Source organism: Nycticebus coucang, chromosome 4 (assembly GCF_027406575.1).
Source record: "Nycticebus coucang isolate mNycCou1 chromosome 4, mNycCou1.pri, whole genome shotgun sequence".
NCBI lineage: Eukaryota > Metazoa > Chordata > Mammalia > Primates > Lorisidae > Nycticebus > Nycticebus coucang.
The window spans coordinates 133,798,777-133,816,341 of record NC_069783.1 but is presented as its reverse complement, the minus strand read 5'-3'; the positions used below and the strand labels follow the sequence as shown (position 1 = coordinate 133,816,341).

The 17,565-nt window shown below is 48.5% G+C and overlaps 1 protein-coding gene across 2 annotated transcripts in view; it reads right to left on the bottom strand.

Annotated features, from left to right (window-relative positions):
* The window catches only part of SMARCB1 (SWI/SNF related, matrix associated, actin dependent regulator of chromatin, subfamily b, member 1), a 41,157-nt gene that overhangs the window by 4,178 nt on the left and 19,414 nt on the right, over window positions 1-17,565 (bottom strand). For both annotated transcript variants that reach the window (XM_053587050.1, XM_053587049.1), the window contains exons 6-7: window positions 11,963-12,129; window positions 4,219-4,409 (exon numbers count right to left, since the gene is read on the bottom strand). In XM_053587050.1, the coding sequence (XP_053443025.1) occupies window positions 4,219-4,409; window positions 11,963-12,129 (358 nt within the window). The remainder of the gene's footprint in view (window positions 1-4,218; window positions 4,410-11,962; window positions 12,130-17,565) is intronic.

The following is a 17,565-nucleotide window of genomic DNA, read 5'->3' as shown; positions in this document are numbered from 1 at the left end:
ACATTTGAATAGCCATTTGTGCAAAGAAAATATACAGATGGCCAAAAAGAAATGAAAAGACAGGGCAGCACCTGTGGCTCAAGGAGTAGGCACCAGCCCCATACACCGGAGGTGGCGGGTTCAAACCTGGCCCCAGCCAAAAAACTGCAAGAAAAGACAGTCAGCATTATTAGTCATTAGGGAAATCCAAATCAAACCCACAGTTCTGATACTACACACCTGCTAGTGTGGCTATGATCAAAAAGGAAATAGCAAATGCTGTCAAGATTTAGAGAAACTGGAAACCAACTAGAAACAACATAAAACGGTGTAGCTACTTTGGAAAACTGTCTAGCAGTTGTTCAGGATGCTAAATACAGGGTCATCCTAGGACCCAGCAATTCCACCGCCAGGTACACACCCAAGAGACTTGAAAACGGCGCTCAGATCAAACTCTGTATATGGATGTTCTCAGCAGCGTCACTCAACAGCTGAAAAGCAGCAACAACAGCTGCATAGGCAAATAAAATACAGCCTACTCATACAATGCAGTGTTAACCAGCCACGAAAGGGATGAAGTTCTGGTATTAAGTTACAACATGGATGACCCTTGAAAACATTATGCTAAGAAGCCAGTCATAAAAGACCACATATCATTAGATGGTTCCCTTTCTATTAAGTATACAGAACAGGCAAATCTATAGACAGCAAGAGGATCAGTGACCGCCCAGGGCTGGGAGACTTGGGGGAATGAAGTGACTGCTAAGGAGCTTCCTTTTAGGGTGAAAAAAACTTACTAAAATCAATGGTGGTGATGGTTGCACAGCTCTGTGAGTATATTAAAACCCCTGCACTGTACACTTAAAATGCTGAATTGTATGATATAGGCAATTAGATCTCAACAAAGCTGTTGAGATAAAACTTGACATCAGGCCAGCGCGGGTGGGTAGAGACTCACATTCAGCCAGTCCAGAGTGTCCCTGGTGTCCTCCAGCCTATTCCTGATGCCAGTCCATCAGATGATTCTCTGCCCCTCACTTGGCCCCAGCCACCGAGTGCCCTGACCTTTTTTTACTTTCAGCCACACGCGGCACATGCAGGACTGCCTGTGTGCACAGCCCTGGGGGCAGCCGTCCTGCCCAGGCCACAGGCCATGTCGGAGTGGGCAGGGCCCCCATCCTCCTCTGAGCGCCTGCCCCTGTGCCTGGCTCCCTCACTGTCTTTCCTACGCTGCCCCCTGGCCAGCACTCTGGCCATCCTTGCCCCAGGTCTCTGCCCCTGCTGCCCTCTTCATGACTGCAGTCTCTGGTGCTTTCTGTGGTCACATCACATCAGTGGCCACTCACATGTGTCCGTCTTCACTGCCAGACAGTCACTATCCCCACTGGTCCCCAGCCTGGGACACAGTGCTGGCCTGGAGGAGGTGTCAGTACCTCTGCAGAATATACTCTCCCCAGAGACTCTGCCCAGTCTCCTCCCCCAGCCAAGCCCTGTCCCTGCCCCTCTGTCCCCATTCCACTGGCTCCAGGATATCTGTGTTGCTCTATCCAGCTCTGTCTTGCAGGAGCCTGAGGCCCCTGACCAGTCTGTCTCACACTGTTTCCCCCTCATGCTTCCAGCCTCCCACCCACCCCTCTGCCACAGGGAGTGGCCCAATCTCTGCCCTGGTTCCCCTGACTTGTAGGCAGTATGGCCTCACTCATGCATGTCCTGTGACAAGCTGTAGTGTGGACTCAATACAATGCCCCATCCCCAAGAAGGGTACATGTGCTGGGCTGAGTTAGCTGGGGGGATGGACTGGACTGCCTCTTAGGAATTCAGAGCACTTCTAACTTGGGCTGAAGGAGGCCCAGAGCTTAAAACCCTTTTTAAGCTGTCATGACTCAGCAGCCCTGCGGACTCCACAGCCCAACTCCTCTCCCAGGCAGGGCCTGCAGCGCAGGGATGGCTGACTCCATCTCCCTAGAGGAAGAGGTCCCACTTCCTAAGCTCCCATGGAGTGGGATGGCACAGTGGGGAAACGCAGGTCAGAACTGGAGACACAAGTCCTAGCACTTTGTGCTGCCGCAGCTCTGTCCCCTCACAGCAAAGTCTGGGACAAGCCAGACCCTGACCCTAGGTTCTCATCCTGTTCTTGCCATGCCAGCTCTTCCAGTGTGGGCAGAACCCTGGTCACCCAAACCAGACACAGCGCGTGGCACACAGGACGGGCCAGGCCCTGTGTGAAAGCACACGTGGACTGGTTGGTGTGAAAACACGGCAGCCCTCCCGATGTCAGGAGGGGTCTGGGACACTTCCCAGGACCTCCTGCAGGCCGCCCCCCTCCCCGCCCAGCTGGCCCTGGATGCTATAGCCGGGATGTGTACTGGCCCTGGCCCCCAGCCAGTGGCCTAGCCTTTAATCCCAAGGATTTGAGCCCTGCACACTCAGCACTAGAGACAGTGGCAGGGTGAGAGTCTGTGACTGCCCCAACCCATACAAGTGGAATTCATTAAGTGGTCGCTGACGTCAGGAGGCGCTGCCTGGAAGTCCTGGCCTGCCACCACCAGAGTCTCCCAGGGGGCCTGCTCTGGAGCCACACCATGAACTGCAGACAGCCGGAGCTTGGCAAGGAACTCGTGCTGAGGGCTCAGGTCACCTAGGGGTCAGAGTAAGAGGGATGCTGCTGCCACACGCTGGTGGCAGAGAGAAAGGATGCAGAGGCCCATCAAGAGGCCTTGGAGGCTTCCATCCCTGAGCCTGATGCCGAGGCCCATCAAGAGGCCCTGGAGGCTTCAGTCCTTCAGCCTGTTGCTGAGGCCCATCAAGAGGCCCTAGAGGCTTCAGTTCCTGAGCCTCGACTGTGGCACTGGAGGCCGCCCCAAGGCTGGGTGAAGGTCAGCAGCCTCCATATTCAGCTGCCCGGAGCAGCAAACCTGGCACCTGCACCTGCAAGTCCAGAGTGAGGATTCGGGTTCCACTGGTGTCTGGTGAGAAGGTGCTCGGGGTCAGTGTCACTATGAGGACTTGTGACTTCCTAGACAGGCTTGTTGCCCTTGGCTCCGTGCAGGGTGAATGGACACCAGGGCTACACTCACACGCAAGCTCCCAGGAACAGGGAGGCATCGGCCACACGCCCACTCCCTGTTCCCCTTGAACCCAGTCTGGGCCATCCCCATCTGTGGAGCAGAACAACCAGCCGGCAGGGTGGCTGGGGGGGGGGGTCAGGCACTCGGGTGAAGGGACTCAGCTGCTTCCCATGCCTAAGGCCACCCACCCTGGGAATGTGCCCTCATTCCTCCTCCCCGCCTCAGATTTACGGGAAGCTGTAGAAAGCCATCTCTTAGAATGTCTGGGAAAACAAGCTAAGATACAAATCTATAACAAGCTCCATTAATCGTCATGTCTTTGCCGAAAGACCTTTGTATTTATTCCTCATGGGGCATTCGAAGCCGTCATCCCTGAGTGATTAGTGTGAGTGTAGATGAGAAGAGTTTGCGGAGCAGAATAAGCCCTAACGGCCTGCTCTGATGCAGGGCCACTCGGCCACACCCCCGCCCCACACAGATCCCAGCACAGGACAGGCCCTGAAACTGCGGGATGGTTGCTCCTGCAGTCCCCCTCGCACTGAACTCTCACTAAGCCCCTACCACCTGCTAGGAACAGGAAGTCCGCTCCCAGGCCATTCCCAGCACCAGGATAGAAGACACTGGACTGGAATGTTCGGTTCACATCTCACCTTGGCCAGCCTGAATGCTGTGACCTGTCTCTACCTTCCATGGCCCCCAGGATGTGGTCCAGCCCAGTGTGGTACCCACCAAATGCTCTCTGACTGAAGGCAGAGATGCTATAGTGAGAAGGGGCTGGCAGGGACGCCCCGAGTCTTGGGAGCTGGGGAGGGTCCTTGTTTAAGACAGAATTCAAGTCCAACAGATGACAAATCTGAGGCAAGGGGCAGCCATGTCAGAAGGAATAGTCTAAGCAAAAGCAGAGAGAGAGGGGGATGGCTGCATGGAGGAGAAGGGACCCAGAGCTGCACCTGGGGAGAGCCTGGGATCTGGGACTCTGAGGAGCTAAGGACCTCAGGCTCACACTAAGTTCCAAGTCTCTGCTGTGCCAGAAGAGCCCTACTGAGACGCATGGGTGGGAGGAGGCAGAATGGACAGGGGACTCTGGGAAGCACAAGAAAGCCAAAGGCCTCAGCACGCAGAGAAGTCTTTTCTGCAGAGGAATGAGGGAGAAATGGGTGCACAATCCTACCTGAAGGCATAGGTCTTCTGATGCCAGCTCAGCTGTCCCCGGATGCTGTATGCGATGGTGGTAACAAACTCCCCGCCCAGCCCCAGCTCTGAGCACAGCTTCAGGGCAAACTTTTCCGGTGAGTTCTCCTTCTCTGACATATCCCACTCAAACTGGTCCACCAGGGAAATGTTTCCTACATGGATGTTTAGCTGCAGCAAAAGCCAAAGGACACAAGTTAGAGCTGCTGGACAACCAGGCCTGGAGTGGACCCTGCCCGCCCTGCCAGCTGAGAACCAAGGCTGGCCTTTATTCTTCCAGTTCCCCATCCACATGGCAGACTGCCCCTACAACCCTCCTGGCTGCCACGAGGAGCTCTGGCTCAGTGCCGGCACCGTCTCCCTCAGGAGGCCCCAGTGTAGCCCTGGGCAGCCCCCACCTTCATGCCATCCCCCTAGCTCCCCATGCATCTAGGCCGTTCCTTCTGCCCTTCACCCTGGGGGCTGTCCATCTTTACCTGACTGCATCTTTACCTGTCCATCTTTACCTACCAGCCAGGCCTCAGCTCAACTGGCACTCATCAGAGTCTGTCCCTGAGCTACGTCCTAGACCAACAACTGTACCCTTGTTCTGTTTCTACACAGAGCCTGTCGCTCTCGGAGATCAACTAGCCAAGTGTGTCTACAGATGCATCCCGTACCCTGGGCCAACAACCGGGGGCAGGCGAGCCTGGGAGGGGCAGAGTTCTGGGCTGGCTCCTCCCATAATCCCCAGCGGGCACCCTGCTGGCTGTGCCTGGTGGCCACAGGGTTCAGACCCTGGTGCACAGTCAGGAAGTTCTCCCAAGTGGACACCGGGGAAACTAGTGCCCAGACCCAGACAGAACACAACCTGCATCCCGGGAGCTCCCATCCACCCAAGCCCCTACCCCAGCCACCATCCTGGCTTCTCGCCTCTAGATTAGCTGTGGCTTTTCTGAGACTGGACATCACTGAATCACACAGGATGGGCTGTCAGACCCCTCTGGCTGTGGTGTGGAGCTGGGACTGTCCCTCACTATGCATGGTGCTCAGGGCCAGCAGGCCACAGTGCACCACCCATTTACAATTCTGTCCCTCAGCTCTTCAGACAAGGATGCCTGGTGAACTGGGACTTCTGCCTCCCTGACCGTGTCCCTGAAGCCTGCAGCCCTGCGCACTGCCTCCTGCTCACTGGAGTGCTCTTCTCGCCAGCTCCTGAGACCTCCCTCCTCCCCAGCCCATTTCCACACCCTCCCCTCCTACTTTCTTCACTGCATACAGGACTGTTTGAGATGGTCTCGGCCGTCCACTTGTTTTCTTTCTGTTATTCCTGAGCACCAGGAATCCCCAGCATGAGCTTGACAGCATTTGTTTTAGGATTCAAGGGATCCTTACAACAGCGCAGGGTGCATGGTCAGGGCAGTGGCCGAGCCCCATGTTCTTTTCCGTCTCCATGTGCACCCACACCCGAAGAGCTGGATCTTCCCAACTGGAATCAAACACTGAGCAAACCACACTGGCACTGGGCCCAGAAGGAAGGTGCAGTAGCACAGGAACCCCAAACCCCACAGGACCACGGCCGTGCACTCAACCCCGCCAAGCCCTCCCTGCCCTGGGTCTGTGGACAGTGGCTCCTGTCTCTTGCCACTTAGTCATTAGTGCATTCGTTTATTCAAAAGCACAGACCGCTTGCCTAGCAAGGAGAGGCACCAGGGAGATAAACAGTTCAAGGGTTGCCCTGCTGGTGTGGTATTGCGCCTTGTAGACACAGCTATCTGGGAGGCCGAGGTGGGAGGACGGCTCCAGTCCAGACCTGCCTTGGCAACACAGTGAGACCCTTTTCTCTAGAGGAAAAAGAAGTCAAGCCATGCAGGTGGGGGTGAGGTAGAGACACTGAGTGGGGTGAGTGAGAAGAGCACGGTGTGCGGGACGGCCATGCTGGGGGGTGAGGGAGAGACCTGAGTGGAGTGAGTGAGAAGAGCAGGGCATTGGGCGGCGCCTGTGCTCAGTGGGGGGGGGGGGGGGGGGCGCGCTGGCCCCATATACCGAGGGTGGCGGGTTCAAACCCGGCCCCGGCTGAACTGCAACCAAAAAATAGCCAGGCGTTGTGGCGGGCGCCTGTGGTCCCAGCTACTCTGGAGGCTGAGGCAAGAGAATCACCTACGCCCAGGAGTTGGAGGTTGCTGTGAGCTGTGTGACGCCACAGCACTCTACCCAGGGCGATAAAGTGAGACTCTGTCTCTACAAAAAAAAAAAAAAGAAGAGCACAGCGTGCAGGACAGCCATGCTGGGGGGTGAGTGAGCGAGCGCACAGTGTGTGGATGTCACTAAGTGGGGGGCGGGGGGACTGAGCGAGGGCAGCAAGCTGGGGTTGGCCTCTGCAGGCAGAAGGCTAGGAAGGCCTCCCAGGGAAGGGTCCTGGCAGGGGATACAGCTGTGCACAGCACTGAGCAGGTAAGGCCTGGCCAGGGTCTGCCCAGTGAGGGGACAAGTGAAGAGATGAGGGTAGCCAGGGGACAGAGCACAGGCCAGGCAGGGTGCTGAGGATGTGAGAGAGGCCTGACTTCCACAGAGATCTGGGAAGCTTCTGGCACACTGCGTGCAGAGGAAAGGCACTCTGGCCGCCAGCTGAAACTTCTGAGGGAGGGAACTGTCTGCTGGGTGGCTTCGGTGGTAGGGTGATGAGTGGCTGGGCTCAGGTGGACTCAGAGGCGAGGCAGGGCCAGGACTCCTAGGCAGGCACATAGGGTGGGGAAGGGGGGAGGAGTCTGCCTGTTCTTCCAACCTCAACTCACATGGGTCCACAGCCCTGTGCACTCCCCATAGAGGCCTGGCCAGCACCACATCCCCGAGTCCCTGGAACTGAGTGGACCAGCCTGGGCTGGGGCCCTGGTAAAGGCAGCCAGGCCTGGACTTTGGTCCAGCATTGCCGAGAACTCCTGTAAGAGGCTTCCCCAACCTAAGGGCTCTGTGTTCTGAGGAGGCACCCCTCAGATGCCATTGCTCTAAAGCAGTGGTTCTCACCCTTCCTAGTGCCGCGAACCTTTAATTCAGTTCCTCATGTTGTGGTGACCCCCAACCGTAAAATTATTATTATTTTCTTTGCTACTTCATAACTGAAATATGTGTTTTCCGATGGTTTTAGGTGACCCCTGTGAAAAGGTCGTTCAACTCCCAAAGGGGTCGCGACCCACAGGGTGAGAACCTGCTGCTAAAGATTCCTGTCTTTTCTCTACTGTGTCCCAGGATCAAGACAAAGGACATTCTCACGGAAACACCCAGCTCTTCTTCTGAGTCCCAGTTTTAATATAAATGGGAAACCTTGGGTGTGACCTTCAATTCCTAACCTGCAAGACAGGGTGCTGTCCCTGAGGTCTGGTGCCCATGAAGACACAGCAGTGATCAGTATAGCACTGTCCCTCACAGCACAGGTTTCCTGGGACCAGCTGTTCTGCCCCAGGGCACTGATCTGACCTCCAACACGGCAGGGCAGGAAACCCACCTAGGGGATGGCTTCCCAGCTGACACCATCCCACAGACGGGGATTACAGACACACTGGAGGGTCACTGGGCAAGCCTGTGCCCCAGGAGGATTCACAGTTGCCAGACACTTTCTATATGGCTGCCCTGCCAAGGCAGCAACAACAAAAACTGCTGCTCAACTCTCAGAAAACGTCAAGGGAGCCAGCTGGTCTGCTCAGGACACTGTGTGTGGCCAACCCTAGCCACATGGCCTCATTCTAACCTAGTTACAGGACTAAGTTGGATATAGAGCAGAGCCCTCAGGGCTGCCCTCCAGAACCAGCAGGCTAAGCCAGGGATGCACCCCAGCACCCACTTACCACACCCCAGCACCCACTTACCACACACCACCCATACCTTTTTCAAAATTGCAAAACAAAACAAAAACAAAAACAAATATCCCTACCCCCGTTTCTCACTTGTGCCTTTTTTCTGATAACTGGTCATAATGTGAAATTGAAACAGGTTAAGGGAAACAAATTTATATTTTTCTCAAAATAAAGATATTAACAAGTAAGGAGACTGAATTGAGTAATCAAAACCTCCTGACAAAGAAAAGCCCAGGACCTGACAGTGTCAATGGTGAATTCTACCAAACATTTTAAATAAGATCTAACATCAGTCTTTCTCAAACTCTTCCAAAAAAAGTAAAGAGGAAGGAAATATTCTTACTCATTACTCTGAAATAAAAGTAAGACAAAGATACAAGAAAGGAGAACTAGAGGCCAATGTGTGTTATGAATGTTGATAGAAAATCTTCACATAAATACAAGCAAACTGAATTCAGCAGCATATGAAAAGGACTGTATACCACAACCAAATGAGATTTATTCTAGCACTGCAAGGATGGTTCAACATATAAAAATCCATCAACATAATACATTTACAAAATGAAGGGGAAAAACTATTATGATCATGTCAGTTGATACAGAAAAAGCATTAGACAAAATTCAATACATGAAGCTCAAGAGCTGGAGGTTGCTGTGAGTCCTGTGACCTCATGGCACTCTACCGAGAGCGGTAAAGTGAGACTCTGTCTCTACCAAAAAAAAAAAAAAAACAAAATTCAATACACTTTCAAGATAAAAACACTTGACAAACCAGGAACAGATGAAAACTACCTCAATATAATAAAAGCCATAAATAAAAAAACCCAAAGCTAACATCATTCTTAGTGGTGAAAAGACTGAAAAGTTTTTTCCTGAGATAGGAACTAGACAAAAGATGCTCTCTCTCAGTCACTTCTACCCAACGCAGTATTGGAAGTGAAGTAAAAAAAATTAGGTAAGAAACAAGGCATCCAAATTGGAAATGAAAAAGTAAAGTTATCTCTGTGTAGAAACCATAGACCTTATATGTTAGAATCCTTAAAAAACAGGGTGGCACCTGTGGCTCAAGGAGTAGGGCACTGGCCCCATTTACAGGGTGTGGTAGGTTCAAGCCCAGTCCCAGCCAAAATTGCAAAACAAAAACAAACCTGTTAGAACTAACAAACTGAACAAAATAGCAGAATACAAAGTCAACCCACAAAAATTGGTTGCAATGCTATACAATCACAATGAAAAACTGAAAATTAAATAATAAAACAATTCCATTTAAAATAGCATTGAAAAGAAGAAGGTACATCAGATTAACTTAAAAAGGAGAGAAAAGACTTACACAATGAAAGCTACAAAACAGAGCTGAAAGAAATTAAAGACATGAATAAAATGTTCATGGGTAAGAAGACAATATTGTTAAGATATCAACACTTAACAGATGCAATGCAGTCACTACCAAAAACTCTTAATACTGTTATTTTGCAGACATAAAAAAATCCATCTTAAAATCCATATGAAATTTCAAGGAAACCCAAATAGCCAAAACAATCTTGAAAAAACAAACAAAGAATAAAGTTGAGTCACCTTCCTGATTTCAAGACTTGCCTCAGACCTACAGTAAGCGTGACAGTATGGTGCTGGCCTAAAGATAGGGGCACAGAGCAGTGGGGCAGAGAGCCCAGGGACAAACCCTTGCAGCCACGGTTGAATCATTTACTGGAGGAAAGGACAGTCTCCTCAACAACTAGTGTTGGAAAAAGTGGATATCTACATGCTGAAGCATCATGTCAGACACTTCCCTAACACCATATGCAAAAATTAACTTGAAAATGGACAAAGGACACAACCATAAAACTCTTAGAAGAAAACACAGAGAAGAGCTTCATGATGTTGGATTTGGCAATGATTCTTGGCTATGACACCAAAAGCACAGGCAACAAAAGAAAAAACAGACATTGGACATCATCAAAATCGACAAATCTATTATCCTTTTGTACATCAAAGGATAATAGAAATAAAGTAAAAAGGCAACCCACAAAATGGTAAAAAACATCTGCAAATCACATGTCCGATAAGAGAATAAATCCAGAATAGAGGGCTGGTAAAACTTGACAACAAAATACACACAAAAAAACTAATTCAAAAATAGCTAAGGATTTGAACAGGCACTTCTCCAAAGAAAGTATTCAAATGGCCAATAAGCATATGGAAAGATACTCAACACCACTAAGTTAGGGAAATGCAAATCAAAGTCACAATGAGATACTCTTTCACACCCAACAGGATAGTTATTATCAAAAAACAGGAAATAACAAGTGCTGGCAAGGACTGGAAACAGTGGAACCCACAGGCATTGCTGATGGGAATTAGAAATGGTGCGGCTGCTGAGAAAAACGGTGTGGCAGTTCTTGACAACAGTAAAAATGGAATTACTGGATCCAGCAACTCCACTTCCAGAAATGACTGAAAGCAGCGACATCCACAGGTATTTGCATACCCACTGTCACAGAAACACCATTCACAATGGCCGAAATGTGAAAGCACACCCCAATGTCCACTGATGGATGAATAAATAAAGTGGAAATTAACCATACAATGTTATTCAAACTTAAAAAGCAAGCAAATTCCACCACACGTTACAACATGGATGAACGAACCTTCAAGACATTACACTAAGTGAAATAAGCCAGTCACAAAAAGATGAGTGCTGCGTGGTTCTTTTATGTGAAGTACCGAGAGTCGTCAAATTTAGAGACAGGATGCAGGTGGCTGACAGGGGCTGGGGGAGGGATTAGCGTTCAGTGGGTCCAGAGTTTCGGGTTCACATTATCATAAACTTTCTGGTGACAGTTATGTGAACTTTCTGCCCAGTAATGTGAACATACTTAATGCCACTGGACTGCATGATTGAAAATGGTTGTTAAAAAGGTAAATTTTAGGTTATGAATATTTTACCACAGTTTAAAAAAAATTAAGAAAAAAGAAAGTATCATTATTTGGTTATTTTCTACTTGGGGAACTACAGAGCAGGTGGCAGGAGATTCCTTACCTTTATGTTCCAGAATCTTTCTAGTGCCAGAGAGAACTAAGGGGAAACGTGTAGGATGAAAGGGACCAAGGCCACATCTGGTGCAAGAGCAGGGACTTCTAGGTCCAGCCTTGGGTCCCTCCTGAGGTTCCTCCACCCTAACACTACTTTTAGGAACCCTTTGTAATACGGCTCTTGCTCTTATACATAAATGTTTTTCTAAAATTGAAGCCAAATGTCCAGAATCAGATCAAACAAAATCACTGACATTTAAAATCATCACATGTGCCAATTCCACCTACTTTCCCTCCTATGGTCCTGTTTTCCAACCTTCCGTGGCCCATACCACATGCAGTGAGGATTATGCCAGCAGGCTCTGCAGTGGTCAGGACTGGGCCCCAAGGCCCCAGCTCCACTACTTCTCTGGTGGCCAGTTGCAGGCATGAAACCTCAGTTCTCCCCATGCCCACCCCTCCATCTGTACCACAGTGGCTAAGGCAGCACATTATTGGGCAGTTATGCCAGCTCAGGGCACTCAGCCCGGCCTGGCCTGGCTCACAGGACAAGCACAGCGGTGCCATCCACCTTGCTGTGGGCTCTCTGCTCTGCCCATCTCTGCCTTCACCTGCTGCGGGATTCTGGGCTCTGCTTAGCATCCTGCAGTGCCACAGCGGCATCCCCTGAACACATCTTATTCTGAGAACTCGGCCCACACCCTTCCTGGGAGGGGTGAGGGGGAAGAGCCAGGTGCTGCCTGCTTTTCAGATGGCATGAAACCCAGAGACACACTTGTGCTGAGGCCTGGGGATATCCTGATGGCCCCTGACACCTCCCACCCCACCAGCAAGGCCCAGTGCAGGACAAGCAGCTCCCACCTTGATAATGACACGCTGGTCTGACTGGTCCTCCAGGATGCTGTCTGTGGGGTAGGACTCGATCTGCTGTCTGATGGCTGAGGCGATGGCTGGCACAAATGTCAGTGGGTTCAAATCCAGGTCGTCACAGAGGATTTCCGAAAACATCTCAGGGGTCATCAACTTCTCTGAAATCAGCACAGGGAGGGGATGGCCGATGGACCACAGGGCCTCATCTCAAGTGCTCAGGTCTGGCCACCCCCACCTCTTCCTTCTCTGCTAACCCTCCCTGGATGTAGGTGACTGGGGTTGAGGGCGGCCTTTCTCGACACTAGAAGGGGGAGGAGGAAACACAAGGTAAGTGCCCCTCAGCCCTCACTACAACACCTCCACTGTGCCCCTGGTGTGGTCAAGGCCCCAGGTGCTCCCCCACTCCAGCTGGGCTGGAGAACTGATCACCCTAAGCCTAAGCAATGAAGTGTTGGGGCAAAGAACACAAAGACAATTGGAGTTCGTGTGTCAGCTCCACCCTCCATGCTGGGCTGGTGGCACCCGTGATGGCACAGAGATTAGCCCTATGCTAGGCTGTGAGTGAGATACACTGGATAGAGATTTCTGAGCCTGTGACTGCAGCAGCAGCACCTCAACAAGGTGACAAGAGTGATGGTTCCTACAGATCCCAGATCCTGGAAATGTAACCACACCAGACATAAGCTCCAGGGACCCTCTGCAACCAGCCAGGTCCCGCTCAGTCAGATGTTTTCTCCCTGCTCTGCGCAACTCTCCTAACCCAAATCCCACTGCCAAGATACCTCGATGACAAGCCACAGACAAAGCCAGGACAGAATTCCTAGAGCAGACAGCGTGACTCCACCAGAGATCCAGGTCTCTTAACAGACAAGCCCTGCTATTTCCTCCCTGGCAGCCACTTTACAGCACACGGGGTAGCCCAGCCTCCAAGCCACAGCTCATTCAGCAAGGCCAGGGCTTTATTTTGGAGACTTCAGCAAAAACTTCAAGTTCTCAGGCTAAGCACCCTGTGAGTACACTGCCTAGAGCAGTAGTCTCAATCTTTTTGGCAGCAGGGACAATTTTTCCACCGACTGGGGGGATCTGACAGGAGGTGGAGCTCAGGCAGTGATATGAGCAATAGGAAAGGGCTGCAAATACAGATAGAGCTTCACTTGCTCACCCACTGCTGTGGCCTGAAGGTTGTGGACCACAGGCCTAGATTACTTTTTGTATTCAGCTTTTTCCTTTGAGGAATTGTAGATTCATATCCAGTTGTAAGAAACAAGAGAGATTCCATGCACACTGTGCCCAGTTTCCCCCAGTTTAACCACTGTTTGAGGTTAGCCTTCTTCACTCAGCAAAATCTTCCAGAGATTCATTCCGGTCGTTACTTTCTTTTTATTGCCAAGTGGCATTCCATGATTCCATGGTATAGCATGCATGGTTCAACTATTCACCACCAAAGGATGCCAAGTTCATTTCCAGTTTCTGGCTAATGCTGCTAGGAACACCCATGTGTAGGCTTCTGTAGAAATATGTCTTCATTTCTCAGGAATAAATGCCCAGGAGTGCAGCTGCAGGTTTTTACTCACTTATTTATTTGGAGACAGAGTTTCCAAAAGCAGTCTAGCTCACAGCAACCTCAAACTCTTGCGCTCAAGTGATCCTCCTGCCTTAGCCTCTCCGGTAGCTGGGACTACAGATGCCTACCACAATGCCTAATTTTTTTATTTTTAGTAGAGATGGGGTCTCACTTTTGCTCAGGCTGGTCTTGAACTCCTGAGCTCAAGCAATCCACCCACCTCGGCCTCCCAGAGTGCTAGGGTTGTAAGTGTGAACCACTGCGCCCGGCCAATACAATGTAGTTTTAATTTGAGTTTCCAATTAGCTAATAATGAGGAACATCTTTTCAATGTTTATTCGCCATCTGCTTATCTTCTTCAGTGAAATGTGAAATGTCACTTCATGCCTTTTACCCACATTTTATTTGGATTGTCTGCTTTTTTACTACTGGGTTTTTAAAGTTTTTATATAGTCTAGATCCTAACCTTTTATTGGGTATGTGGTTTCCAAATATTTTCCTCTCACTCTGCAGCTTGTCTTTTCACCCTTTTAACAGTGTCTGTTAATGAGCAGATTTTAATATTGATGAACTTCAATATTTTACTATTTTCTACTGTGGATTCTGCTTTTGATGTCTAAGAACTCTTCTTCGTCTAGACCTAACTCCCCCAAATTTTCTCCTTTCCCTCTAAAGTTTTTATAGCTTTATGTTTCTTCTTCTTCTTCTTTTTTTTTTTTTGAGACAGGTCTTGTTCTGTCACCCTTGCATAGAGTGCAGTGGCGTCACCATAGCTCACTGCAGCCTCATACTCCCTGGCTCAAGTTAGTCTCCAGTCTTAGCCTCTCAACTACAGGTGTGCACCACCATGCCTGGATACATTTTCTGTTTTTTATGGAGATGGGATCTTGCTCTTACTCAGGCTGGTCTTGAATTCCTCCTGGCCTCAGCAATCCTCCTGCCTCAGCCTCCCAGTGCTAGAAAGTGATAGGATGACAGGCATGAGCCCTTGTGCCCAACCTCTAGTTCTATGTTTCATATTTAAGTTTGTGATGTATTTTGAGTAAATTTTTAGGTCAACGTTCACTTATTTGCCTATGGATGTCCAATTGCTTAGCACTATTTTGTTCAAAGGGCTCTATTTCCTCCACCGAATTGAGTTTGTGCCTTTGTAAAAAAAAAATCAAGTCATATCTGTGTGAGTTTGTTTCTTGATTTTCAATTGTGTTCCAATGAAATATGGGCTCAGTGCAGTCTTGAACCCCTAGCCTCAAGCAATCCCCTTGACTCAGCCCCCAAAGAAGCTAGGACTACAGGTACGTGTCACCACATTCAGCTAATCTTTCTGCATTTTTTGTAGAGAGAAGGTCTCACTATGTCACTCAGCCCAGTCTGGAACTCTTGGCCTCCAAGGGTGCTGGGATCACAGGTGTGAACTTGGCTTTATTTAGATCTTCTTTAGTAACTTCCATCAAGCTTTGCAGGTCTGGGTGTGTGAGTCTTTTACATGTTGTGTTGGATTTACACCTTAAATGCTCCTTTCGAGTGACTGTAAATAGTAATGTGTTTTTAATTTCTGCATTTGAGTTCACTAATAGGATATAGAAATACAATTAATTTTTGGACGTTTATCTTGTAACCTATGACCTTGTTGAACTGTTTTACTAGTTGTAGTTTTCTACAGATCCCTTGTTTTTTTTTTTTTTTTTTGAGATGGAGTCTCACTATGTTGCCCTCAGTAGAATGCCGTGGCATCGCAGCTCACAGCAACCTCCAATTCTCGGGCTTAAGCGATTCTCTTGCCTCAGCCTCCCAAGTAGCTGGGACTACAGGTGCCTGCCACAACACCTGCCTATTTTTTTATTGCAGTTGATTAGCCGGCCTGGGCCAGGTTTGAACTCCCTACCCTCAGTGTATGTGGCTTGCATCGTAACCACTGCTCTATAGGTGCTGAGCCCCCTTGGGATTTTCTACATAGACAACCATATCATTTGCAAATAGGATTTTATTTCTTCCTTTTCAGTCTATATGGTCTTTTGTTTCCTTTCCTTTTTCTTTTTTTGAGAGTTTCACTTTGTCACTTTTGGTATACTTTTGGTATTGTCGTGACTCTTCAGCAATCTCAGACTCTTGGGTTCAAGTGATTCTCTTCCTCAGCCTCACGAGCAGCTGGGACTACAGGTACCTGCCACAACGCCTGGCTAGTTTTAGAGATGAGGTCTTGCTTTTCCTCAGGCTGGTCTTGAATCCTGACCTCAAGCAATCCACCTGCCTCAGCCTCCCTGAGTGCTGGGATTACCGGCCTGAGCCACCAAGCCCGGCCTTTTGCTTCCTTTTGTTTTACTGCACTAGCTAGAACTTCCAATATTATGTTGAATTAAGAATGGTGGCCGCAAACATTTTGCCTTGTTTCCTATCTTTGGGAGAAAGCACTCTGCTTTTCACTATTAAATAAAACATGTTAGCTACAGGGTGTTTTTTCTCTTCTATTTTCTGGAAGAGATTACATAGGACTGCTGTTAATGCATTTTTTTTTTTAAATAGATGCTCTTTACTACATGGAGGCTATTTCCCAGTATTTCTATTTTTATGAGAGTTTTTACCATCAGGTTTTGATGATTAAGTTATAGTTCTTCTTTAGTCTATTAATATGGTAGATTGTTATCCATTGAGCTTCCAACATTGAACCAGTCTTGCATCCCTACAATAAACTCCATTTGGCCATGGAGTATAATTCTCTTTATATTAATATCGAACTCTATTTGCTAGTATTTTGCTAAGGATTTTGCATCGACATTCATAAGGGATATTGGTCTGTATCTTTTTTTTTTTTTTTTTGGTACTTGGTCTTTAGGTTTGGTGTCAAAGTGATACCAGCTTTGTGAAATGGTTTGGAAAGTGCTCTCTCCTCTTCTATTTTCTGGAAGAGATTACATAGGACTGCTGTTAATGCATTTAAATGTTCAGTAGAACGCTGCAGTGAAATCATACGGGCCTGGAGATTTCTTTCTCGGGAGTTTTAAGTTACAATTCAAATCCTCTATTTGATGCTGGGCGAGCTGCCCCGGCCTGTGCATTCTCTCCCTCTCATCTAAGCAGTCAGACGTGTGCATGTGGAATCAGTTCGTACACGAGGGTCTGTAATGATATCCCATTTTATTCTCCATAATAGTAACTTATGTCTCTCTCCTTTGTCAGTCTTGATAGAGGCTGTCAATTTTACTGCTCTTTCAAAGTAGCAGCTATGCCTCATTAATTTTCTTTTCTCCACTGTATTTATTTTCGGTTTCACTGATTTCTACTCATGTCCTTCCTTCTGCTTGCTTTGGTCAATGTTTTTTCTTTTTTTTTTTTGGTCCTTGAGATGGGAGTTTAGATGACTGATTTGAAGCTTTTCCTATTTTCTAATATGTGCCTGGGGTTACAGATGGTCCTCACAGCACTATTTTATCTGTATCCCACAAATTTTGATATGCTACATTTTCATTCAGATTCATGTATATTTTTCAATTTCCCTGTAGATTTTCCCCTTTGAACCATGAATTACTTAGAAGTGTGCTGTTCAGTTTAAAAGTATTGAGTCCATTACGCTGGTGAGCATACTTTGTATGGTTTAAATTCTTTTAAATTTGTTTAGGCTTGTTTTATGACCATGGTATGGTTTATATGGTATACGTCTTACAAGCACTTGAAAAGATGCGTATTTGACTGTGTTGGAGTTTTCTATGTTAGTCAGATTCTTTTGGTTGACTGTGTTTTTTTGTTCTTCTATTGTGCTGATTTTTTGCCCAATTTTTGAGAAAGGCATGTTGAAGTCTCTGATCCGATTGTGGATTTACCTGTTCTCTTTGTAGTCTGCTTTGTCTCACTTGTCTGCCAGCTCTGCTGTTTGCTGTCCACTGCACACATTTTTAGGATTGCTTCCTGGAGGACTTACATTTTTATCATTATTGAACATCCCTCTCCATCTCTCGTAATCTTTGCTTTGAAGTCTGCTTTATCTGATATTACCATTGTCACTTTTGCTTTCTTTTCTATCTTTTCCCATCTT